This window comes from Sebastes fasciatus, chromosome 20 (assembly GCF_043250625.1).
Source record: "Sebastes fasciatus isolate fSebFas1 chromosome 20, fSebFas1.pri, whole genome shotgun sequence".
In the NCBI taxonomy this organism is placed as follows: domain Eukaryota; kingdom Metazoa; phylum Chordata; class Actinopteri; order Perciformes; family Sebastidae; genus Sebastes; species Sebastes fasciatus.
Genome location: NC_133814.1, coordinates 16845027 through 16872504, shown reverse-complemented (window position 1 = coordinate 16872504; position 27478 = coordinate 16845027). Strand labels below are relative to the sequence as shown.

The window sequence follows — 27478 nt, the reverse complement described above, 5'->3', positions numbered from 1 at the left end:
ATACAAAAATTGGACATTTGTTTCAGTGCATTTTACTAAATTAACCCACAAAACGTGTTGCTCCAAAAGATTTCTAAATGTAAAATCATGAACAAAATATTTCTAAACACAGTATACGTTATTTGAACTATGCACATTTTTTCGTTTTTGAGATATGCTCATTTTTATGAGCAGATCAAGTGCAACGGCATTTATATATATATATAGTTTCGTAACGTAACGTAACGTAACGACGCCATCATGAGCGTACAACGTGATGACACAAAAGACAGAAGCCTTAGCTTTCTGCTGCAAAAAGAATGAATGCTCTAGCTATTATTATTGTTTTAAATAGGATCATGCAAACAGCGATCTCCATTTTTAAAGGGTTAAATCTGCGTATGGTCAGTAGTTTAGCACTAGTTTTGGGGGGATTTTGTTTTTTAGGAAATATCAACTCCCTGAGTTCAGGGATTTGAAAGTGAATAGATCACCAACCCCAAAATGACATGTTGGTCCAGACTCCTGCTCCGCAGAAAGCTCTCGCCGGCTCCCCTGCAGCAGCTAATGCAAACCACATGCTCGAGCTGCGTATCTGCATAAGTACACACCTGTTTAAACTGTGGGCAGTCTTTTTACCTCAAACAGTAAACTCAGGCACACTCACGCCAGAGGCAGAGCAGCTGCGGAGCCGGGTCAGGTTGGAGTCATTGTAATCCTCCTTGACATAATGTAGTCCTTGTGTTTGGCTGGGGCCTCTGAGTGTGTGTGAGTGTGTGCGAGGAGGAGAGAGAGATATCTTGTGTGCAGGTGGGGTAGTGTGATCTGTATACTCACATACAAATAAGTGTTTTTGTGTGTGTGGCAGTGGGCCTTTCTCTCCGGGCTGGTAGTCAGTGCTGTGTAATTACCTGGCTGTCTGCCACCGAGCCCCACTGGAGCAGAGACAGACGTGGAGCTGTGTCTTACACAACGTAACGCAGCAGCAGCCCGTCTCAACCACTGGCCCAGAGTTTGTTCAGCTTGGGGTCTGGATGGACACGACATGGGATCTCTAGAGACGAGGTCGGGGGAGCTTTCTAAAAACAGAATATACATATATTTAGAGACATTGTTGAGGAAAAAAAAACAGGTTTTTGAAGTGTATCCTTCCATATAATACATTTGGAGCTGCATTCATGTTGTTGGAATAAAACCCCCAACAGAAATATACCACACTTGAATTTACATGAGAGCTTCACGGCTTTTAATTGCTAGGGTCACGATAAAATTAGGATTGCAACTAATACTCATACCAGACAATTAGGAAAATGGCCATTACAAGTTCGCACAGCTCAAGGTGGCATCCTCAAATTCCCTGTTTTGTCCAAAACCCAAAGATATGAAATAATATAAAACAAAAATTTTGCGTGATCAAATACTTAAACAATTCAAATTTGACATTGACTAATTGATTTATAGAGGAATTATTTGAACACTAAAGTAAGCACAGGGCCATTGGCCAGAAACTGTTGTGAAATGCTGCACCACCACCGCCACGGGGATAGAGTGACTGGAAACAAGGCCAGCCAATCAGAAGCCACATGACAGATTTATAGCACTGGCATAAAGAAACGTCTCTTCTCAACCTGTCATTGCTTCACGAGTCACTGGGGAGCTGCTCTAATACTGAGGTGCACCCCCTACCTGTGAGGGCCAGGTCCAAGGTGCAGGCGAGCTGCATACTGCGGTGTCAGCCTGCCTCTCCCGCCATTTTAATTGTTGCATCTCCTCAGCCTTGATATGAGCAAAAAGGGAGGCCTCGGCAGAACCTGGCACATCAAAGGCTACCTCCCCTCGTCTTACAAGTTGCCTGTCTCTTTGGAGGAGCCCGGGCTTCGGAGAGCCAGAAAAAGGGGATTGGAGAGGCGGTGTGGATTCCCGGCTGGAATGAGTTTGATGGGCTAATTGTAGCCCCCAGTGGACACAGGCACACATCACAGAGGGGCCCGGCAGAGCGGGGAGCTGGAGTCTGTGGATGAGGAGCTGCTGCACTGGCTGCTAGCTTCCCTCCTCCATCTCTGGATTTCTGCACATGGCACCTTTGATTTCACTCTCCTGTCTTTAAGCATATGGATATTCCCGACATATATATATCTCTCTATTTCTCATTTATTGTGCTGCACATTTCATTTCCCTCGAGTAGCCCATCTTTGTGTTTTCTCACAAGCCTTTTTTCGTGTTTTTTCTTCCCTGAGATGGAGCTGTAGGCCTAATCTGCTCACTAGTCTCCATCGGAATTGACACTTTCTCCAGGCGTTTGCGCACATTAATGATGCAAGCGCACCGAGAAGTCATGACCGGAGTGCATGTTGGTCGTTACATTTAATAAGCCTTCTGACCGCGCCGCATCAGAGGATGAACCCCGAACACAATGCATAACAAAGCGATGTAATGCACAGACAAACACGCACAATCCTTACTACCAGCGAACGTTACCAACTGGCTCGACTGTAGTGGTGATCAAAAAGGCTCTCCGCAGCTTTGAACAGTTCTCTTTTTTCCCCCCATCTGCATCAAAAAGAAATCAATAGCCGAAACTTTTGAGCGCATGTATCGGCTTTTTCCTCCCATTCGCACACACCCCCTCATCCCCCAACGCCGGTTTGGCAGTTGTACATAATGCCACAAGAGTACAACGCAGTTAAAAGGCACAAGGAGATGACACCGGCGAGGAAGCGGCTCGTGTTGGGTAGGGCCCTGGCTGTGGAGAAAAATCAATGGGAGGGAACACTTCCATACACGGAAATGGCACAATGGGAGGGAGAGGAGGGAGTATAGATATTTTTTTTTTACAGAAAAATGATGCATTTGTTTTACCCAGGGAGAGAAAAAGCAAAGACGAGGAAAGAGAGAGAGAAAAAAAAACACTCTTCTGAACATCTTTTGAAAATAGCAAGTTCTTTGGTGAGGTTGAGTTGTGTGGTTAAGGTTTGTTTTATCCAACTGTGCGGAAGCGTGTGTAGCTGTCTTTCAGGTCTCTTTTTAGTTGAGGCGCAGAAAGACTACTCATGGCATGTTCAAGGGCACTCAGTGGACACGGATGCCCTGCAGGAGGCGGAATTATGAATACAACATGAGTAAACAGACACCTACATATACTATTAAAATAGTAAGCCTAGCACTTTGCAGGAGAGGCGCCTAAGTAGTAATTTGAGCCGGTCCCTAGCAGTTCAACCTCACTCTTCTGAGGGTCATTGATAAAGACTCGTGGTAAAATCATCTCTAATTTGCCTGATAGTGGAATGATTTGCACGTCGGCAGTAATGTATTCCCGTGTGCATTCCTCCAATACAACCGTTTTAGTATTCAGTTTAGTGATAAAGGATTTTTTTACACAGCAGCTGTGAACAAAGAATACAATAGCGCGCAAACTCGAAACACAATTCCGAGCCTGAGCCTTGAATGGCATTCAGACTCCACTGTGACTGAGCGAACCCATTCAGTGGGAGTACGGCGGCGGTTGGAGAGATGGTATCAAGTTGCCTGCTGCAGATGGAGGTCAGTGTGACTGGCACAGTTGGCACCTTGGCACGGCAGCAGTGCGCCGCTGCACTCGGCTCCGCGAAAAGGATGCGTTTGACTGAAGGGGGCTGGGGGGAGCGTTTTTCCTCACTTCTCCTTTTTTTTTTTATTGTCTGCGCTTCCTGTTTTGAAAGCCATTAAGGAGCAAATTTCCTCACAGAGAGAGGGGAGATGAAAAGGCCCGGTCTTTTGAAACATGTCCAAGCGCAAATGTGAAAAAGAGGGGGAATGATAGCTATCTGTAAACATCTCTGTCGAGGGGTCGACGGAAAAGGAATTGTGAGGGAATGATACATTCATTTGCGTCTTTTTTTTTCCTTTTTTGATTTGCTGATGAAAGAGATGCTGCAGTTTTTTTGTTCCCAGCCAGCTGTATTGCTCTATTCACAACCACACTAATATATCAGGGGCAGGCTCACATAACTACACAGCCCCCCGATCCCCCTTTCCGAAAATGCTTTGTGACATCTGCATCCACACATGTCTGCATTCACTGCAGCCAGAGAGTATTTATAGACGAGTTGGTTTTGTCATCCATTGATCCCTTTGGCTTCTCTGATCACAAAACTGCACTTTTAAGTAGCTTTTTATGTGGCATCATAAAGGTAATCTCTGTGTATTTGAACTGAGAGGTTACCTGCGGAGCCTGACCCGGTTATGAAGACTTGATCGGGCCTTTGGCAAATTTCTAAGTCCAACACCGGTTCGTCATTTCGTCTGTCACAGCTGTCATTTCTGTTTAGTTGGCATACAGTATATTTACACCCCTCAGTGGTGCTTCTCAAGAGTAGCAGTAGCTCGGTGCTGCCGTCTCTCCTCCTCCCTCCCTCTCCTCTTCCTCCTCCCTCCTCTACCCCTCACTGCCCCCGAGCCTGGCCAGTCTGTGCCTCTTAATAAAACTGACAGGCTCTAATTGGGCTTAATTGCACCCTTCGGGCGTCGTCAAAAGGAGTGTTGCTAAACAAACTGCAGGGTCTGCAAGCAGGCCAGCCAGTCTACGGCAGCACGTTGGCCGCTGAGCCTCATGCCTGCATGTATGCGCGCAAATCGCCAAAGCTGTACAGTGTGAGTGTATAATGGCACATTAGGAATGTGCATGAGTAAGCAACGGATTTAATTGCGTGGGTGTATGTGCTCTGAGGTTGTAGCGAACCATTCATTCCTCGCAGTGAGCCAACAGAACAAGAGCTCACAAGTCTGAGAATCTTATGCATTCAAGCAGGCAGCGGCACCTGACTGTGAACCTCCACGCGCGCTCTCCGCCGCTAAATCGACACCGACAGTAAAACAGAGCGCGTCTGTGTCTTTGAGGATGTGTCTACAACTCTAGGTGTCAGGAAAAAGCCTTTTTAAATCCCCACTATTATGGAAAAACCCCGACCAAACAAATCCCCCCGTCTGCTTTTGCAGCGGCATAAGCAAAAAAAAAAAGATGAAGTAGTGCTCTGCATCCCAGCAGCACCACCTCCTGGTTGACGGACACGGGGCGACGGTGCTCCCATTCGAACGTGGTCTAATTCAGTAGAGGTGGGGCAGACGCTCGCCACATGGGCCTTTGCCGGGTCACTGAGCACAATCGATGGAGAGCTCCAGATGCGATTGAGTCATTGAAATGGCAAAACCTGTGTGTGTGTGTGTGTGTGAGACTGAGAGTATAAGGCGGCGGTGACCCCTAAAGCTGCGACCCGCAAGGAAAAAGGAGATAATCACATTGAGCACAGCGCGGTGCTAAAATTCTTCTGGCCATTTGTTCCCCCTTCTACCCTCTGAGCTATTTACTCATTACAGCCTTTCACAGCCTGTTAGTCTTCCCCCGAAAAAGTTTTTTAGACTTCCAGTTTTGTTTTTGAAGGCGTACAGCTTGATACGGAAAATGCCACAAACAGGATCTGTTGTGTGCGAGCGCGTTGTGCCAGGAAAGACGCGGGGAACGAGGCATCCACGGTGTTTTTGTCCGGAGCTTAAAAGTCATGTAATGATGCAGTGGCTGAGCTGGAGGCCCCATAAATACTGGAAAGGGCCTCATTTCAGTGGCCTGCTGCTGCTTCAGGGCCCGACTAGCACACTCTGTCACCCCTTCTTTTAGGAAAAGAGGCAGAGCACATAATTAAGATATACAGCCCAGGGTGGACTGAATATATAGACTGAAAATATAGAGGAGCAGACCAGTCGGCCTCAATCACAGTCTGTGGTTTAGTGTTTGGCTGCAGACGGTGCCCAGACCTGTACGAGTGTGTGTGTGTGTGTGTGTGTGTGTGTGTGTGTGTTTGTGTCTGAGCAGCATGCTATAAAAGGCTGGTGAGTCGAGCCATCGCCTCTCTGTGTGTCGGGGTCACGGCGAGCCAAGCTGCTGTGAACACGTACACGTACTCTGTGGGTATTCGATGTATTTATTTGTGTGTGAAGGATGCAAACCCCTGCTCCCTGACCCAAAGTTCCTTCCCCCGCTCCGTCTCTCCGTATTCATCCCCGTGGTAATATATAATCCTGCCGTCCGGGGCAATAGTGTGTATCTGAGAGGACGCATCCTCCTGCTCCTTGACTTTACGCCCGGCATCCACACACACACACACACACACACACACACTTTGCAGCTCACGCCTCAGTTGTCTCAGTGCTTTGTCACTCTCTAATGATAACTATCCATCAATGGTAGGGGCGTTGCGCTTGGAAATGAAGATGGATTGAATTAGTGTTGAGTGCGCTGGCCGCTGCATTGTGGCGGCAACCCGTAATTACACTGTCAGGTCCATTGAACCCCTCTCAACGCGACGCTGAACTTAACACATTTGCACCCGTGTTGATTACAAGGTCGCTTAGTCTGGGCAGATTCACATCATGTAGTTCCTAATAGCAAGTGAAAGGACCAGTAATCATTTGCAGAGGATTAGTGCAGCGGTTCCCCTACAATTGGCCGACTGCTGCACATTTACCTTTATTGTTAGAGAAATGAAAACAACAGCAAAAGCTTCATGCTGTGTCTTTATGAATAAATACACACAATCATGTTTGGAACTAGAAAAAGGGTAGTTTGGAACTGCATGTGTTAAAAAAGGACCCACATTATCACTGATGCATGAGATCTTGGACGGTGGAACGTGTCCTGGATATGTTACCTTTATGTATACAGACACAATGTGAAGTTTTCTTGAACCACAGTACTCAGCAGTTGATTTGCAGAGAAGTTAATGCACACTTTTGGGGGATGCTCTCCCCATAAGACACACTATTTTGATTCTTGCATTCTGACTTTGCAACTCACTTCTGGTTAATTATGAATTTTGTGCAGGGAATTATTAGGGCTGTGTATTGGCATGAATCTGGCGATACGATATGTATTACGATACAGGGGTTACGATTCAATATTATGTTGCGATACTGTAAGCGAGGCGATATATTGCATTTTTTTTAACCTAATTTTAGGAAAATTGTCATAGTAAAAAGAACACCATCATATGCATACAATCTGATTTTTAAAAAAAGTTTACTTTTTCATGCAATCTGAACAGTGGGATCTGCATTTGCCTTCATTACAGTCTCTGTAACATCCAACATAATAGCACATCTTTGCACGTAAACTGTTATTAATTAAAAATCGATACTGCGTTTTTGAGAATCGATACAGTATCACAAAACACAATATTCAATATTTTCTTACACCCCTAGTAATTATGTTGTAATGTCAAATGTGCAACCACAGTAACTTGCATAAATACACCATCCAGCTTCATGGAAATTGCAGATTTTTTTACAAACAAACCTTAGACAAAGTATGTGGCTGGTAATTAGCTTTCAGGTATCTGTGGAAAACACTGCTGCATTTGCAGTTATAAGCAACAGCGCTAATTCTGAATGGGAGCTGACATTACACCGTCGGGTCTTTGAAGAAACACAAACACAGATAGCGTGTACAGGGTGGGATGGCGAAGGCGAATAAAACAAGCACAAACAACCAAACTCTCCCCCCTCCACCGCCCTCTCCCTGTATCTCCCCCTACCCCCCCTCTCTGTGGGAAATTGGGCTGAAGTGTTTGTTATTAAGTACGTCCGGAGAAACTCCAGGAAATGGACTTAATTTCATATAGAGGCACATGACTCGGAGGATCTTAGCGAACCAATTAACCTCACCTCAGCTCATTAAAAACTCTCCTTTCATGGCCAGAAGCGGCGACTCATCCGCTAACACGGGATATGAAAGCACAAATTTGTCCACCCAAAACTCTTAAAAGTAATTGGAAAGGTAGATACGAAGGGCCAGTAATCTAGTGACACAGCCTAACTCGAGTGAAGTGAAAATAGAGGTGATTATTGAAGACAGGGGGGGACGGATCCATCACACAGATGATCTCTGAATATATTATCAGGCTGTGGAAGGGCAACAGTGTGCCGGAGTTCTTAAAAGTTGCCCCGCGGGATAAAGACAATTTCACTCAAGGTCACCACATGGTTGAGGGGCGTCCTGGGTGCAACAGCAGCTGGAAGGACTGAAACATCTCCACCAAACACAATAGAGGTCAGTTCACTTGGTTGCCAGGGGAGTTGTTCTGCAAATTATTCCAGTTATCAACTACAATATACCAATTTTAATGTTTTTCTGTAGGATAAATTTCTTTGGAAGCACACAGCCTGCCCTGGAATTTGAACAAAGAGCTACATATTATTGTTTACCACCGACGTATAGATGTGTGCGCTGGTGTTTTCCTTGCTTTGGTTGCATTTGTAAGCTTAGCTCCATTGTTGCCTCTTTCAATCTCATTGAAAGTCCATTTGTGTCACCCACCAACAACATTAATATTAGTCCTAACTTGAGGATTACGGCGCAGTAATTGCACATGCACCGTGCTCTTTTTCCCCCCTGCACATTAAACATTATTCTCAGGGCCTTTGTTGAAACTATCTAATGGGTTAATGGCATTGAGAGGAAAACCCATTCAGCTCTTTTCCACTGCCGGGCGCATGTGTGTCTGCGTGTGCGCGTCTTGGCTCGCGCCGCGCACACTCATCAAGCCACATGCAAACATCCAAATCTCTGTCATCCGCATCAAAATAATTACAGTGAGATAAACACACCATTTGACCATTTTCACAGTGATCTAATCTGAAGCCGGGCTGTGAAAGCGCGCGGGGGAGATGATCAAATCCCCGCTTAATGGAACTGATCAGTGCTGTGTGTTCAACATTCAGCCGACAGACGTTTTATAGATGCATCTCCTCGTCTTTTTCTCGTCCTGCATTTAGCATGCCCGCTTCATCCCTTCAGCCATGTCTGTTTAGAGCAGAAATTAGAAAATTAGAAAAATTTTCTTGGCTGTACATACCATGTAGATTAGATACGAGGAAAAGAAATAGAAGGCCTTTTGTCTCGAGGTCAGGATGGCGATGAACTGGGAGTGTATTGGTTACAGCCCCATTGCTCCACGCGTTTCTATCTCCCTTTAGCTAGAAGGCAAACGGCACCCGAAATCTGATTAGCCTCCATTATAAAGAGTGATATTTTCATCCCGCCGATTCTCGGCACTGCGTCAGAGCATTTGGTCGCTTTAATGCCGGGAAAAGCCTGCTCTTTTGACAGATAGTAGATATTCCCGACATCACTTGTTTGGACATTCCTGTCTTTTGTGACATGGAATAAAAGACGGGCAAGAAAATAAAAAGCAACTAAATAATGTCAAAAGATCAGAAATCAATGGGCCGGAGGAACGTGATCCGCACGGCTCCGTGTGCGACCGACCCCCCCCCCTACCCAACCAACCCTCCCTCGCATTACGAGTGTCTTTCCACAGCCACTAAAGTTGCTTTTGTTCACCCCCTCCGAGATGTAACTCAAGCATGAGGAAGCCGTCTGACAATGTTTGGATATCGGCAAAAAATAGCCTTTTACTTAAAGGTTACGGGCCAAGGTTTATTGAGTTACATGTTCGTCAGCGGCGGGAGGCAGAAGAGTTGAGCCATGAGAGGGCTTCATTAATGTGTTGGTTTGTATTTCACATTTTGATGTAACCGTGATGTAGAGGAGCAGGAAATGATCAATGAGGCTGTGGATAAAATGGTAGTTAAATGGAAGTTGGGTTTTGAGCAGATGTGCTGTTTGTTTTATTTATTTAACAGAACAACATCTAATCTATGTAAAAACTATTTTTAAATAGGATTGTAAATTCCACTATTTTAGAAATGTATTATAATATATTTATTTATGTAGAGGATGCAGTCCTAGTAATAAGCAGTATATATATAAAAAAAAAAATTTTTGAATGAATTTTTAAATTGTTTAATGTCCTGAATTTAAGATATAATTTATTAAAAAAAAATATTATTTTATTTACATATCATTTAATTAGCACAATAACCTACTGACATTGTGGCTGCAAGGCAGACACAATGTAATAATAAATTTTAAAAAATTCAGTGAGTCTGTAAATTAATGATAAATGCTTATGTGAAGATTGATTTTGAAAAAAGGGCATAGCGTTTTTCCTGTAAAGCGTCTTTAATCTGATAATAGCTCCCCTTGTTGGGTAAGAATAGATACTGCGTTTATCATCGTCATCATAGTATTTTTGTTAAAACTGTAGGTCACAAGCGAGCTACTTTATCGCCTCCCTTTCTTCCTAAAGAAATGTTGGACTCCTTTTAAAATGATTTTTACGGGTTACTCCAGAGGTTACAGTATAGGGTTTCAACTTCTGTGGGAGTTGTGATCTGTTCTAATGAGAAAAAGAAAATGCAGCACCACAATGCTTTGTGTCACCCACTGAGGCTGAGAGATAGACACAGGATTAAAAAAAAAAAAAAAAAAAGAAAGAGGGGGGGGGGGGGAAAAACAATTTCTGGACATTTCTAGGAGATAAATTTAATTTCTTTGCTATTTGGAGGTCTTCTTTGAAAATGCAATTGTAATGAACACATTCAAAACTGGAGAATAGATTTACCCTCGGCTTCAAATAAGTCGGCGTTATCGGACTCTGTCATTCGCTCCTTCCCATTTTCGAGCTGCTAATTGATGTTTTTGATGTCGGCGAGAAAATTGAAGAAAATGTCATGTGTGAACCGGCGCGGAAGTTAATAAGATTGACTTCGTTGACTGAATTCACAATGAGCGACGGAGAGGCGTGTAATGGGGACTGCTGCGAATTCGCCCGTCCATCTGCCGAGGGATGAAATCGACACCTAGCGCGAATGGGCCCGTAGAGGTCGATATGCAGGGATGGAGCATTTGGGATGCCCCCTCCACCACCTCAAAAAAAAACTCTGGGTTTTGGTTTTGTTTTCTCACTGATTGGAGTGCATAAGCAGCTGTTTTTCCAGCCCGGGCCCGGCTTTTCGGCAAAGTCGTCTCCCAGGGCTGCCTCCCTCCTCGCTCCAAACAATACTCGTTTTTAATGCTGTTTTGAGTCTGAAAAGCCGCGGAGCTTCACAAAGGTTAGATTAAGATGTGGCTAAAAGATGCACCAATATCAGTTAGGGTCATTGCATATGCTTGGCCAATGTGTAACAGAGCCTGAACTTAAATCCCCTTAAATAAAAGGATAGAAGCACCACCGGGGTCGCTCCATCTTGAGCCATTTATCGGGAGCTGGCTGAAAGCCAAACGTAGCCGCTTCACTTCTCATGTTCTTTTCCTCTTAAAGTGAAATTTCATCGAATTTATCTAATTATTAGTCCGAATTTCCCAATGTTTTAATAAATGTATCATTCATTTAAAAGTATTTATTTGTCGATTGACATTAACGTAAAGTGTAATGGGTTCTGCGTTTTTAATTGGGGTACGGATTAGTGGAGTTTGGTTCAGTGCTTCTGATTATTTTTCCTGGCCTAAAGGGGACTGAGCTAAACCCCTAATACGGCCAGTACCCCTAAGCGCTCTTCTTTTTGAAGACACCAAACAAAAAAAAAAAAGTGGCCTCTGCTAGCGTTCGGCCCTCCGAGGATCGTGGATAAGGGACATTATTCTCAGAATAGGCAATTAATTCCGCTGGCAACGATCGGTTAGAGCTTCTTCCCCCACCGCCCCTCCAAACGCCCTCCTCTCCACCCTCCACTCGCCATTTGAAATGCTAACACAATGAAATATTTTTCTATTGGTCCGTGTCCCTCGGCTAAGCCACCGCCGCGGGCAAAGAATTTCATCGACTGATGAGACCACAGGCGCGCCCGATAAAAAGGTTAACTGTACGTGACACGCACTCCAAGTAGCCCGCGGTACCTTGAACTCTCAAGTTCTGTAACTTTTATTTGACTTTTTATTGTTTGCGAGGCCGGTGCTTGTTTGCCCGCGGAGGCCGAAAAAGAAGCCGTTTTCTTCTTTTTTTTTGTCGTCCGTATTACTGGAAAAACGAGGATAACGTGACAGTTTTTATTTTTTTATAAAGCAATTTCCTTGTTTTTGATTGTGCTCTCCCTGCGATGGCATTTTGCAGACGCGTTTCTATTGTCGGCTGATTTATTTGACGGCTTCTTTCTCCATAAAAAGGAAATAATCAAATGCAACGCCTTTTCAGATGATAACTCAGGATAGTTTTATCCATGTAATGTGCTGTTTCAGTACGACTGATGAATTAATTTGTGAAAATATTCCCCGTGAAGAAAGTGAAATTGATTAAAAAGAATAATTTGCATTTCTACTGAATTATTAGTTTTATTATTCTGAAACAACCCTTTCATTTACGGTTCCCCTTTCTACACAACACCGTATACATTTTGTATACATTGTGTTGGATTTTACAATAGCTTGGCTCTGCTCTGTGAGAATAAAGAACAATCCAGGTTGGCACATTTCTTCTTCCACCTTCAGGGATAGGCAAGGTAGACTGCCAGAGAGTGGGAGGAGGATTCCAGGCTGTTTTTAAATTGTTAGTAAAAGATATATGGGCACAGAACAGGTATGGCTGCTGCAGTACCCCCCAACCCCATCTTTCATGCACACACAAACACACTCGCGTACACACACACACACACACACACACATACAGAGTGCTGTGCGAGGACTGAGGCAGGTGGCTCCCCATGGCTGCAGCTTCATGACAACATGCCATTAGAAATAGCAGGCCTGTTGATCAATCCTGCCGACATGACAGCTTCGCCGCGAGGCCTGGCTCTTTGAGTGCCGACGCCGCGGCAGCTCCCTCTCCCGTTTCTCCCCACTAATTGGTGAAGGTTTCTCTTATATATGCTCGTGGCACAGGGCTTTTTTTTTTCTCCTCCACCTCCTCCTTTTCTTCTTTTTCTCCCTCTCCCTCTTTTTTTTTGCTTTTTTAGCTTCTCTTTCCCCATCCCCATCCACACCCCCACCGCCGCCACCCATTTTTTATCTCTTTCTCTCTCTCCCTATATATATAAATATATATATATATAAAATATATATTTTTTTGTTTTTCATTTTAACATTGTCACATTGGAAGTGATAACTTTGGATGAGATATTGCAAGTGGGTTGAGTAAAGGGATGTGAGCGCCGCGGGCACTGTTCGTTCTGTATTTTTTTGCGGGACTATTGGAGCTGGGATTTGACATTGACTCTAGGCAATGTGCATCAGCACCACATACACAATGGGGATCATCCAGAAGAAAAAAAAAATTAAATCTTTGTCAGGTGAAATGAAGGAGAAACCAGACCTTTTGATACAATTGCATTTTTTAATTGCATGGTTTATTTTGATAATTTCGGCACGGCTGCTATAAATACCACATCCATAATTAAGTGACACTGTGTCATTTACGTTGAAACTCATTTATTTTATTTTTTTTCCCCCACAAACAGCTGTGCAGCAGAATTTGTGTTTATTTGATTTATCACGTAATCCCCCTTTCTTTCTCATCAAACAGAATTAAGTTGCAAAACGTCAAAACAATTGTCAGGGAAATGGCTGCGCGTCGCTCGCTGACTTGTCACGGCGCACGGGGCTGCTGCGTTCTGACTCCAACAGGCGTTCTCGCCGGCGCATCACTCTTAAACGCCACCCACTCTGAATCGCTCCCAACTAAATAAATGAGGGGGGAGATAAGCACACATTAAATGTTTAACTGTCTCGCATTTGTCATCTGTTTTACCCCTCTTAATTAAACAGACGCAGCTTAGCACCGGCACTCCAAGCGCACACACACACACACACACAAACACACACACCCTGCCTGTGAGCACTGGAGCCTGAGCGCAAACACTGTCCTGCCGATGATTAATTTAGCCGTTAATATTTATTTTACTCCGTCCTGCTAAGTTAGCAGCTCAGTGGAGGGCGAACCTGAGATTTACTTCCTCACTCTTGCAGCCTGTCTTGTTGCAAAAATGAGGAGGAAAAAAATAAATTTTTTGTTTCCTTGTTTTCTATTTTTTAAATTTGTCCCATAGTGGTTTTAGCTTGTAAGAGATGGAAGAATTCTGTGGGCCGGCTGTGTCTGCTTCAGTATATTCTAGTGATACGCTGCATGTTGAAAACATTAACTACTACCTCCACCCAGTGGCACAAAATGAAAAAAAAAAGGCAGGTGTGATTGGCAGCACACAGTATTTAATGTAGTGGGAAGACTTGCCTTAAGCAAAGAGGGGGATGTATTCAGCACACAATAGTGCTGCTATCTCCCACTCTGCATTGTCTCTCTCATCGCCGACCTTATTACATGCCGTATTTGGCATGAAGAATCCCCTCCTTATCGACACTGAATTTTAATGCGAGTGCGCTTACATGGCTGCCTTATTCTAGTAGTTGTTTTGACATCATATTGCATTCTGTGTGTGTGAGTGTTGGTTTATTATTTCTCAGTGAATCAAAAAAAGCACCACTGAACTGACTGTTCTGTATAAAAAAAAATGTGTAGCGATTGAACGTTTGCGTGGCGCCGGCGCTTTTTTAGCCGGTTCTCGGGGCATCGGCGGCAGACGTGGAAAAAGGGAAAGAGAGAGCTGGAGCCCGGGCCCGGGGTGAGTGGGAGAAGAGGAGAATTGGGGGGTTCCTCTGAAGCCCCCTCTCCAGATCCGAGGAGCGGAGCGGGGATCAAAGTGACTTGTTTTATGTGGCTGGTGTGAGACTTTGAAGTCCCAGAGTCACCTACAGCACTCACTTCATCAAGTTCACTAGTGTCTTAATAGCAGATCAATAAGTTTCAAAGTCAGAGAGTTAATTTGATACCAGCGCTGATGTGATCACGCTGGGCCACAGAGCTGCTCCCTCTCGTCTCCCTCTCTTCCCCTTCTCTCCTCCTCACCTAGATTGGACCTGTTTTAGGCTCTCAACTTGAATTAAAGCCGCGGTGGGATTCTGTGTTCGGTGCCTGTTTCCATAGACGTGAACACTTAATCAGCGTCTGAGCTCGTGTCACAACAATTAATTTGTTTAATTAGAATTTAATTTACGCCGTTCCTCCGCAGCCGTTTGAATTTTAAGATCTACAATTAAGATCCATATTTTTAATGTTTGTATTATTAATGGGAATTAATACTGTCTGAGCTGCAATGCGGATATTTTATTTCTCTGATATTTTGGGCAACAATTTATTTAATTTGTCCGGCTCAAAATAATAATTATTAGGCTCAAATTAATGAAGTTATTTTTGATGAAATCCAGTTTGGCTCCCTAATTTTATTACATTTATCATTCTGAATTGGATCGAGTCTAATTCATTAGACGTCTTATTGTGAGATCTTTGTAAATATAAGTTCTAAATTGTAATTAAGTGTATATAATAATACACATTTAGGTAACTTTATAATATTAATTAAATTGATTAAAAACATAACAAAGTGATATCTAAAGTTTTATATGTGAACGGAGCGCTGAAAAAAAAAATTACGGCAAAGCCGACGGCTTTTGGAGATTGGAGGAACCGGGTAGACGGAGCGCTTTCTTATGCGCGCTATTCATCCCAGAAACCATCTGTATTTGGTTCCGTGACACCAGTGAGCCGGCGATGCTGGATCGGCACCCGGAGAACAAAAGGCCAATTTAGTATGTTCATCTAAGGGTTGCTAATGGTATTAGGGAGCCGGCAGGGTGGTCGGCAGGGGCCCGGCGCTCCAAGGTGAGCCCGCAGCTTGACCCCCGCACTCACACCGATTCACTGGGCTACTGGCATTAGTGCCCCACATCTGCCATTTCTTTTTGTGCGACCCCCCCTCTGTGCTTTCTCCTTTATTTTATCATTGTATTCTTCAGAAGGGCGCAAGTAGAAAATAAGTTTTAATTTGACCCAAATAAGATTTTGCATGCGGCCACTCCTCTGGACGGAAATCATTGAAAGGAATCAGATAATTGTGGAAAAAGCATTGTGAATGTTGCTTTCGAAGCTCGACTTTGTGTTGCTTGCAATATGTGAGAAAAGAGAAAAGGGTTTTTAAAATCATGCAAAAGACACAGTGATGCTTTGTGTAGAGAGGAGTGAGGAAGATGGCATGTCATCTGCTTAATTTTTCAAGACAGGCACCGGTAGGAATACTTCAAATAGTTCAGGTATGAGAGAGCTTTATATTTATTAAACCGTTCCAGGAATAATTTCCCCGAGAAAAATTTGGAATGACATCATTGTGTTGGAAATATTTAAACGTGTGCATTGTGACATATTTGATGAAAAATTGTGCAGAGAGCCGTGTTTGACAGAGCCGTGGTTTCCCGGTGTGAAGCTGTTTGAGTGGGAAGCGGGTGGCAGAGCAGGGAGAGAGCTCCAGGATGGAGCTGGAGCGCTGCAGCGGGTGGTGCTGATGGAGGCTGCCTGTGTGGTCCTCAGCGGTCGGCGCTCCGCCGGGCTCTGCCGAGAGCGCTGGAGGTCCAGGGTTTTAATGAATGTTTCATGTTAAATTTAGCGCCAGCGTTGTTCACAGTGCAGCAGCGCTTGTACATCTTATTTCTATTAATGTTCCAACAAAAAAAAAAGGTGAAAAAATCAAATCCAGATCTTCTTGTAAAAAAAAAAAAAAAGAAAATCAAGGAGAATAAATCCGTTCATCAAAAGAAAAAGAAAAAAAGAGGCATGTTCTTTGAATTTAAATTTAGTCTGCCGTCATCAAAATTATTTGTAATTTATGATTTCGAACCCTTAAAAAAATGTTTAAAATTATGAGTCAAAATATTTCTATATTCCTCTCCTTTTTTTTTTTCGAGGATCCCGCTGTTCATGCACCATGAAATCTTGCTTCATTAAAAGTGTATTAATCTTGTCTCGTCTCATGGGAGGTACCTTAAGATGATGTTGTGTCTTTTTCTTTAAATTGTTGAAGGAAAAAAAAAAAAAATCTTCCAGATTTGGTCCCTGTCAGTCAGAAATAATTGTGTGCTTAATCTTGTCCCTGATGGATGACTTGGAGTTCAGCAATGGGCCAGCTCCAATGACAAATACAATATTAATATTCATTAACTGCTTTGACAATGCTAATTTTGATGCAGTAGTAAAGGGCCTTCCAAAGTTAGCGGCCAAAGCATCAGAGCTGAGCAAGGTGGCAAGATAATTTGTGCTGCTTTGCTGAGCTGAAGGCTTTTAAAGTCTTAAGCAGGGGAAAAAAAGGCTAGGTACCACAAACAAAATAAAAGAGAAAGGGAAAAAGTTCAGACGCATTGGAAACCAGGACGGTGGAAGTAATACGATCAAGAGACGGCTACAAAAATTTGACACCTCCAATGCTGCATCTTTGAGCAAATCTTTTTTTTTATTTAAGCAAAAAACTTGCAACAAAAAAAGGAGCACAACATGGTAAGTCAGCACATTCTTGATTTTTTGTTTAATCTTTTTGATCTTTTCAATTATCGCTATTTGAAGATCAATAGTCATTTTTTTTCTGCTGTTGTTAAAAGGCTCACAGCGGTGGTATAGTGGATGGTCGGATCACGGCTTTAAGAGTGGGCTTCCTCTCTTCAAGCCACCAGTTGGCCGGGTTGAATTTTCTATTGCCAGCTCTCCCGAAAACCACACAGGGCTTGTATCCATTTATTGGTATTTTTGGTATTGTTTTAACTGCTGTTGTTGGCTTGTTGTGTGGCAGGTTTGACTTTGGAGTTGGGGTTCCTTTTCCCCCTCTCAGTTGTCTTAAGAGAGTTCAGGCAGGATAGTTGGAGGTGCAAAAGCTGCACTACAATGCCGGGCTCTTTCGCTGATAAATGTCTGCTTTTTGTCTTTTGTGTGGCTGCTTTTTTTACATCAAAAATCGGGGCGACCGACGGGCAGGACCGAGGGGCGACGTGGCTGCGACACCACACACCCTTTGCCCCGGATCGGAATGATTTCTCTAGCCTTTTTTTTTTTTTTTCCTGACACTTTTTCTGCCCGGCGTTTGTGTTTTTGATTTTGTATTTAATTTAGTGTGACTCGCGGTGAATGGAGCGTGGCTAGTTTTGGGGATTAATGACATGACGAGAGACACCCCGCTGCTTGAGTTTAGCCAAGTTAGGGCAACTCCTATAGACGGCACTCCACTACCTTTATGTCTGCCAAGCCGCTGAATGAAAGCCTCTCTCTTTCTCTCCCTCTTTTTTGTTGTTCTTTCAACTTATCAAAGAAAGAGAGATGGACACAAAAGAGCTTATTAGGGGGGATATGAAGATGGGCGAGGGGGAAAGAGGGAGTCCCGGTCAGACGCGGAGAAGAGCAGCGCAGCCTGAGAAGTGTGCGTGTGAATGCATGAGGGGGCTGAGAGTGAACAGCCATCTCTGGCCACCGCGGTACTCTCCGCTCTGGGACCTGAAGGGGCTGCCGTCCTAAGTTGATCCAGCGTACCTGGGCTCTCGCCCGGTCCTCCGACCGCTTTCTTATCGGCTTAAGCCATCGGGCGTTAGCGAGGGGCTGCCGTAGATGAGGTGCTGCCCCCCAGTGGATTAGTGGCTGACATGGTGGTGGGAGTCTGCTTGGAGTCTGTGCACTACCACGAGTGCCAGCATGCTTGTTTTAACCAGGAACCGAGCAGCATCCCAAATACAGCTCTTTTAAATGGTAAGACTTTTCAACATTTTAATTACAGCTGTGCTTTTATTTGCCACTGCTTGTTTGGCTTTAAATATAATGTTTTGATTGAATTTATTCATGGTTATTTTTTATGGGCTCCGTTTGGCAATTTATAACACTTATGTTGCTAAGTGACAGATTGACAATTTGGATAATGAAAGGCAGTGTTTGATTGCTTTGTCTTGACAGCCTGACAGGGGTGCATTATTCTAAGACATCAAACTAAATATTATTATTGCTTATTGTATGGTTAGACACAATTATATTAAATCTACTTGATAAATACCATTATTTTTATTGAAGCAATTTCAAATATTACATGTTGTATTGACATCTACATTCAAGGAGTTTTGATCGTATCTGCTGTTTCTCTGCTTGTGTTAACATTAATACATCAGGGTTAATATTTTTTATAGTTCATGTCTATAATCTTAATGTCATTTTGAATCAAATCTGATTTTTGTCAATAACACAATTATACCGTAATTATTACAGTATAGGTTAAAAGAAGAGACTTTGACATTAGATTTGTTTAAAGTGTTTTCTCTTTGCGTTTTTTTTTCTTGCATTGTTCAAATTTATCTGTGAAAATAATGAATGTGTAAAAGGTCAGAGGCCGTTCCGTGTCGTTGTTTTGTAAAGTTTTTGTCCTTCCTTTTTTTTCTTGTATTGCACACTTTTTGGTCTCGTGCGAACATCTCAGACAGTGGAGTGGAATAGAGTATTTTTTTTCTCCCCCTGTGCTCTCTTGTGTTGTGGCGTTGATGCCATTGTCGCCGGGTGATTGGGAGCTGTCCATCACTCGCTGGCGAACTGGCAGTTTACTTAAGAAAGTGCACGTGGGACAAAAGGAGATGGCAGGAGTGTGGCAGGCCGGCTGAATAGAGGGAGGGCAGGCAATTAGCCACCGCCTTGTCGGGGCTCTTTTACTTGTCAAACTAGAGCCCCGGCGCTATTGTCCACGCTGTGTAAAGGACATTCCCAGGGCTTTGTTTTGGCTTTAAGGGCCTCAGGACTGCCTGCTGCAGGCCAGGGGACGAGCAGGGTCCTAACAGAGACAGAGAGGCTGAACGAGTGCAGCAGGAAAAGAAAGGAACAGCGTATTAACAGAAAAGTCTTTAGTTGTTTCTGTTGCCAACTTCTAATACGCCTTAATACAGCTGAAAAACATTAATCCTTTTTGTTTTATTGGCCTCGCTTTTAAAGATATTTTTTTGTTTTATTTTTTCCAACATTTCTAAATTCCCTTTATTTTTTTCATAATTATTTTCCCCTTCAATAACCTTCATCGGGTTATATTAAAAATATATTACACGTTACTGTGCTTGCATGGATTTTTTATTTCCTATAAATATTTAATTTGTCGTGGTAATTAGTCAGATTCAGGTTGTTAGAGGTTATAAAAGGTAATAAACGGATGACATGGCTTGTTAATTATAGAAAGTAAAAATACAAATTAGATTTACATTTAGAAACGGGTAATTCTGTTGTTAGATTTTGTGATATTTTTAAGTCACTATTAAAAATTAAATGTATTTATCTGATGGGGTTTAACATTTTTTTGTTCCTTTATTTATTAATAATCTTGATAAAATCCCCTAAGATTAAATGTTTAATGTGGGAACAAATCTTTTCTCTCAGCCATCTCAGGAAAAAACAAAAGATTTTTGCATTGACTTATTTTTTTAAACTAGTATTTGTTAAAAAATAACGTGGCAGATTTTAGGAACATTTTTAGTTTTCCAAAATAACAAATAAAGAACTCATGTATTTGATGGAGTTCCCCTTTAATGCACCATGTCTGTGTCTTGCTCTGATGGCCAAACAGATCTCTTGAATTTCTTTGCGCTTGTTGAAAGAAAGTCTTGACCGTGCGAGACTCATCATTTGACATGAAGAATAATGGATTTGAAGGTGAAATAGTTGCAGAGACGAAGAGGGCGGCGAGGAGGGGCTGGAGGCCTTGTTCACATGAACCTTGAATGGGAGACGGAGTTAAGAGAAGAATTGTTCTCCACTCTGAGGTATTGTTTAGGAAAAAAAATAAAAAGGATTGCGACGAAAAGGTGCCACGTCCGTGTCAGAGTGAAGACTTCCTCTCCCTCTCCCTCGGTTTCCCCCCCTGGAAAGCGGGTATGAAGAGGGGACTGTCAGCATCACACAGATAAAGTGACTGTTGGCCACACTTTGCTGAGCCTGCCCTCCCTTTGTGGATGTTGTTGTGTCTTGTTCCTTTTTTTTTTTCTCTCCTTCTTCTATCTCTCTCCCTCTCCTGCTCTCTCCTCTTTGTCTCCATCTCTCGCCTTGCTCGCTTTACCTTGTAGCCAAAGCTTTTCAAGCTGCCAGTTCGTCTCTGGGCATCCTGGAGGCACAGCAGAGCCCACACACATACACACACACATATACTCTAAGAAAACACAGACCCAACGTACAGTAGGGATTTGGGTAATAACTGATTTGTGTGTGTGTGTCTGTGTGTTTGTGAGTATTTTTTTTTTTGCTAGTGGGAAGACTGCTGCAGTGCTGAGAAGCTGCTCAGAGTAATTTTTCCTCCTCTCTGTCCACATTCTTGTGCTTCTTGTCACCGGCATCAAAACTTTCCCTGAGAAGAAGAGGAGACTTCTGGCCGCTAAGAGCAAGAGCGTCTGTGGTTAGAGTTTTTTTTAAGGATGGCTGTGGGTGGGTGACTGTGTGTTTGTGGGTGAAAGTAGGCCTCAGACCCTGAACCCGCACACTCTCTAATGTCAAAACCTGAGGGAACAATGGTCAGCCGGCCACGGCACCAAGTGCAAAGAGAGGGGGGACGATAAACACACACTGCACACGCACCACACATGAACAGTGGAGGAAGGAGCCAAGGCAGACAAAGAAGGAGAAGTGGAGGAGAGAAGCGGCCAAGAGAAGCGAAAGGGCTTCTCCCCGGCGTAGAGACAGGGAAGGAAGGAGGAGCTGGGGGGGCCAGGTGGAAGGAGAAGGAGAAGGAGGAGGGGGCGGGGGTGGGACCGAGGGGGTCATGTACCCGCGGGATGGAGCTTCAGCCGGGCCGGAGGAGACGGGAGCCAAGGCAGGAGTCCTGGGCCCGGGGCTCTCTCTCCTCCAGCAGGTGGGCTGCTGGCACCTCAATCTGAGCAGCTGGGTGAGTAACGCAGCAACCGCTCCCCTGCTTCTTCACTGTCTCTGCTTTTTCTTCACACACTGAAGGCTTTTAGCATTATTCTGACAGGTTGTTGTTGTTGTTGTTGTTGTGGTGCAGGTTGGTAGTGGAGGGGAAGGGAGGGGGGGGGGGGGGGGGGTGGTGGTGGTGGTAGTATTTGGGCGGAGAGAGTCGTGGCCATCTGATTTTTTTTTAAAGTGTTTAAAATGTGTCCCGCCACATGTTTTTGTGCGTGTTATATGAAATATGCATAATAATTAGGGCTGTGTATTGACAAGAATCTGGCAATACAATATCATGATACAGGGTTTACAATTCAATATATTGCGATACTGTAAGCAAGGCGATATATTGCTATTTAAATCTAATTTTAGGGAAACTGTCGTATAAAGAACACACCGCCATATGCATAAAATCTGAGTAATAAAAAGTTTATGCAATCAAAACAGTGGGATCTGCATTTGCATGTATCACAGTCCCTGTAACATCCAACATCATAACACTACTTTGAGAGGGCACATACATTGAGAGGGCGCATCTTTTTGCAAATGTAATAAAGTATTGACTGAGTTCATCTTTGCATGTAAACTATTAATTAAAAATCAATACAGTGTTTTTGAGAATCGATATCACAAACCATAATATTGCGATATTTTCTTACACCCCTAATGCTAATGGCTCAAACCATGGGTTGACACACTTTTAAAAAAATCCCTAAAATGTTATTGATGCTCTTAAATTGAGGCCTAGATGATAAATGCATCCAAGTTAATTTAAAAAGTGCATTTTGAGGAACACGGTTCTCTCTCGAGAGGAATATTATTTACTCGACAAAACATTATTTGATCGAGCTCATGTCTTAACCATGAAATGTAAAATAAGATTTCAATAACCTCGCAGATTAACATATCCCTTTGTTAATGTTGCCACCCAATTCAGATTCTTAATTGCCTGGCTTTCAACTGAAATTCTGAGGGGGCTGATTGCATTTCAAAAGGCAGAATTCAGTCTGGCTCTTAACACCGCGATACAATATCACCTCTCAGAGAAGCCCCCTTTAAACTCAGGTACGAGAGCTCAAGAGGCTGTTTACATTGAAAAGAAAAAAAGCTTTAACACACGTGTGTGTCTTTTAAGAGGCGATTTGTCTTCACAGAACACAACAGTTCTACCAAATACCACTTCATATTTAAGCTATTTGTGCGCAGTTTTTTATTTGTCTGTGACATATCAGAACACGTCCTTTTCTGTGATTCCATTTGATGTGCCGACTATCAAAGATGGGAAGCAAAAATAAATGGTGACGAACGACTTGAGTGCTAGCGAAGAGAGCAGGAGGGAAAAGGGGAGCAAAGGCTCTGGCCCACATAATATTTTTGTTCGGCGCTCTGATCAAGCAGTCGGCGTGTCACTGCAGCAAAGTGAATAGATTAACTTTTAAATATACTGTGGTCTCGGGAGCCCCCTTGCCCTCGGAGACGCATCTTCTCTGCGAGAGAAAACTGATCAACACCTCCATATCTGCTTTTTAAATCCTTTTGCTCCCCCCTCTACAATTCCCAGGTTCTTAATATTGTGGAGTTTTTTTTTTCCCTCTCTAGTGATTAACCAAGAAATATTATCTCTGAAATGTAGCTGCTTTTTTTTTTTTTAATCAGCGTGGTATGCTGCAGGATCGGCGGCTCTGATAAGCCTTTAATTTGTCGGAGCATTTCATATTCCGTTGGCGTTAATCTCTAAGTATTCCTTTTAGATTGTCTGCTTGAATCTGAGGATTGATTTGACTGAGGAGTGCTACCAGGGCTAGTGTGTGAATGTTTTGCAAGGAGATGAAGATCTTTTAGCCTGGAGGGGGCACTCTATACCTCCCAGAGGAAAACAGCAATCATGTGTGTAAACAGAATTTGAGTGATACCAGATGATTCATTAGATCGGTGGCAGCACAGTTTGTACTTTTTTGTTTTGCTGGAATCAAATACAAATTACTCTGACACTTTCCCCGAGCTGCCTAGTATTGCTGTTGTGTGTGTGTTTTCTGCGTGGTGTCGCTCCATGTGCCTTGGACGTGGGCCACTTGCACGCTCTGGGAGAGGCTCAGGGCGCTCTGGCAGCTTTTTCTGCTTGCTTTGGAATTCGGAGGCCTGAGAGGACCCCAATCCATCACGGCACTGTCATCCCCACATCTCTCCTCTCTTCCTGGCCTCCCCTTCCCCTTCCCCTTCCCCTTCCCCTTCCCCTTCCCCTTCCCCTTCCCCTTCCCCTTCCCCTTCCCCTGCCCCGGCCCTCACTACAGCTCATTAGCGCCCCGCAAGCTGTTGTGACAACTCATCATATCATGACATAAAGCAGAGAGACAGAGGCTCGAGCCCCCCCCACCCGTCCAGCCACCCCTCTGGGCCCGCGAGGTCGCCACCTTCACATTTAGGGCTCAAATTGGCCCTGCGAGGTGCCACCAGGCGGAAATGCAAGGCCAACAGCTTTTTCCTGTCCGGGCTCCACCTCTCCGTCTCCCTCCCTTTTGTCTCACTCCGTCCTGCTGTCACTTTCTCCTGTACCCCCTCCTCTCTCTCTCTCCCCAGAGGTCCGACTTGAAGCAGCTCATTCATTTGTCCACTTCCAAAAAAAGGGGCTCTTTTCACACGGTGGCGCAACAGCATTCAGCCAGTATGGGAAATATTTTACACTTGAGATAACATTATGCTCGTTCCAGCGTTGCAGCTTGTGAAATGAGTTTGCAGAGTTACTTTGTTCGAAGTTTTTGAAACCAAAAAATAGTGGTGTTTGTTATCCATCAATGGCTCGTAGATGTGTAGTAGACGGTGATCACAATGACACCAAAAACTAAATTCAGGCATACGAGCATCTTTGAGGCATCTTTGAGCCTTGAAGCTGGAAATAGAAGAATAGAATAGAATAAATAGAGCCAAGGCGATATCAATAACATAACCAGAGGCGGCAACTACTGCTTCTGTTTGTGTCTGCTGTACTTAAGTGTGCTGCCTGCACTTCACAGCGCTGGCCCTCCTCAGCAGCGGGCGCTGTATGTGTCCTGGACGAGGAAGGAGTCAATGTGCTCATTGATGTTCGTACAAGAGTGCGCTTTTAAATTTTTCTGCAGGGTCTTTTGAATGCCAAATCTTCTTTTTTGAGGCTCGAGAACCTGCTCTTTACGACTACAGAGCGAGCGTGTTTTTTGTTTGTCTTCTGCTATATTTGTTTATTGTAATGACGGAGGTGGTGGGAAGGATGCGAGTCAGCGGGGGTGTAAGGGGCAGGAAGTGTTCTTTCTTTTCCCCTGGCTTTTGTCGAGCAGGGAGAGTTAAAAAAAAGCCTCCCACGTCGTTGCCTGCTTTTGTTTCTCGGCGCTCTTTGGGCTCCGTGCGGCTGAAGCACCCCAGCAGCCTGCCAGAGGAGTCCTGGGCTTGCATTGTCCCGCGGTGGCAACTGGGCAGGTGCTCGGGCCTCCTTTCCGCTAGGGGACCACCGGGTGCTGCCTTGACATCAGCGGGAGGTGAAGTGGATTGCGTGTGCGGTGATCACGTGGCATGTAGAGTGAGCAGGTGAGCTGATTGAAGATATCAGATCACAGGAAGTCCACATCAGCTCACCATATATGCGTTTGGTGATCAACATCACCTATGTCAGCAGAATGAAATCAAAGAAAAGACCTTTAAAGGAATGTAAAAAGATGGAAAGGGGAATGAGTTAGGCTGCACTATTATGGCCAAAAGGATATTAGGAGATTATTCATTGATTTTGGGGGACAAAATATTTTTATTACAATTTCACATTTAAATAAAACAAATCGTTGCACCAAAATAAGACTGGTTCTTATTCACAGTTCATCTCCTAGAAGCAAAATAAAATTCTAGCAAAACTTTTCACACAAAATTAAATTAACAGAGCACTGCTTTCACTTTTAAGTCGTGCTACATTCCTGCCAATTGACAAATCTCTGCATCAAAATAAGACTTAAATAAGGTTCTTCTTCACCTGAATTCAGTGCATTTCGATTTCTTCTGTTGTATAACAGAGAGCAGACGGGCAAATAGAGTATATTACTCTTCTACTTTGGACTGCAGCTGCAACATTCGGGAAAGTTTTTCTCAGGCTGCCGCTGTAGGGTACACAGCTACTCAAAAGTGAAGGCAAAACTTCTCAATCGCCCCCTGGTGGCTGGTTGGTAATTTAGGGAGCGCTTGATTTGATATGCAGTTTTCAGTTTGAGCGGAGCGTTTAAAACGTCAATATTGCAGTCAATCACATTCATTTAATCGTGGGAAGTCAAAATCTTGATCCCGATTAATATTTGATTTATTGTGCAACCCTAAGTTTGTGTTGCCATGTTCTTTTTCTCGTCTGTAGTGGACTGAGCCGACCGTGGAGGCAGCAGCCCGTTGTTATTTGCCTCGCTCTGGGCTTTTCAGAAAGAAAAAAAAAAAGAGCACACTCTACTTCGACCACAAGTGACTATGATGTAAATCGGCTGGCTTCTAGCTCCCCTCCGTCTCTCTCGGTCCCATACACACCCCTCTCTAACACCCTCTGTCTAAATGTGGACTCAGTGGATGGGCATTTTGAACTGTCCTCTCAATGGCCGGGGCCCCTGGACAAAAGAACTCATTTAAATGGCCACTAAAGCTTTTTCAGCACGGAGAGATGAAGAATTGACAACATTCTTTCACATCATTACCCGAGGGAGGAGCGAAGGAGGAGGTTAGGAGGTGAGAGATAGATGAGGAGGGTGGGGGGGACGACGACAAGAGGCCATCTTCTAGCATCCAGCTGCAGACTCATCAGCTGTCATAACCCCCTTCGTCCTGATTGTTTTTCTACCAGTTTATTCTTTTTCATCCCACTATTTCTAGATGTGCAGATCAGATCAGGAGCAACGAGGAGTGCCTTGCTTTTCTTTTTTTTTTAACGAATCCCATTCCACCCCCCCCACCACACCACCCGACACACAAACACACCCCCAACCTCTCTCTGCTTCTCTCCTCCATAGCCTTTTCAGCTCAGGGCTGTGAATGAGTCCCAGGAGTCTCTCTGCCTCCCTGGAGTTCTGCTGGGGTTCATTAATCTTTCATTGGGACCATGGCAATAGGGAATGCCCCCCCCCTTTCCCTCCCCTTCCCTCCCGTTCTCCACTCCCCCACCACTGCCACTACAGAATAGAGGTCTAGATGGCCAGGCTTGTACGGACCATACATATGGTTTAGCTACCCAGTGAGAATTTAGCACGGGAATGGACTTCTGGTTGTATTAAGCTCTCACACGGGCCTCCGATATTAACTTCAGCCCGGGCGGGTGATTAGTTTGCAGCGTTATGTTCTGCTCACATTTGTCTCGCCCTGGGCCCACAGCTTTGCATTTGTATTGTCAATGAGCATCGGGCAACTGAGCATCATTTGTATGTATGCCCCCCTGCCAACATCTAGTCCCATTAATGTTTTTCAAAGTCTTTTGGAAATGTGCCACAGTGGAGTGCTTTTTTTTTTTTTTTTTTTTTTTTTTTTTTGCATGGGTTAAAGTCACTAATGAGGGTGTGTGGCCTATGAGAGAGCACACACATAAGCAGCTCTCCTGCTCTCCTCTCCTCTCCCCCCTGAACATATCATCCATGTTATGATAAGCCTGATTAGTGCTGCTTCTTTGACTGCTGAGGGCAGGATAAGGATGTGTGGGTAAAGAGGCGAGAGCAGCCTCTTCTCCAGCAGCCTAATCTACAGCAGAGCTCTAATCTGGTTATCTTGTGGTCGGGGGGACTGTGTGTGTGTGTGTGTGTGTGTGTCTGTCTCAGCCTTGGCCTGATGAGAGGGGCTGAGCTCCGGTTAACGCAGGGGCCCACGGCAGCACACCCCTA

At 44.1% G+C, this 27478-nt stretch overlaps 1 protein-coding gene across 28 annotated transcripts in view; it reads left to right on the top strand.

Moving 5' to 3' along the window:
* The window catches only part of tcf7l2 (transcription factor 7 like 2), a 97974-nt gene that overhangs the window by 51777 nt on the left and 18719 nt on the right, over window positions 1-27478 (top strand). The window contains exon 1 of one of the 28 annotated variants that reach the window (XM_074621059.1): window positions 20446-21597. The exons of 26 other annotated variants lie outside the window; for them this stretch is intronic. In XM_074621059.1, coding sequence (XP_074477160.1) covers window positions 21475-21597 — 123 coding nt within the window. In that variant the 5' untranslated portion in view covers window positions 20446-21474. Of the gene's footprint in view, window positions 1-20445; window positions 21598-27478 lie in introns of those variants that run through there. One more of the 28 variants, XM_074621061.1, reaches the window with a different exon arrangement.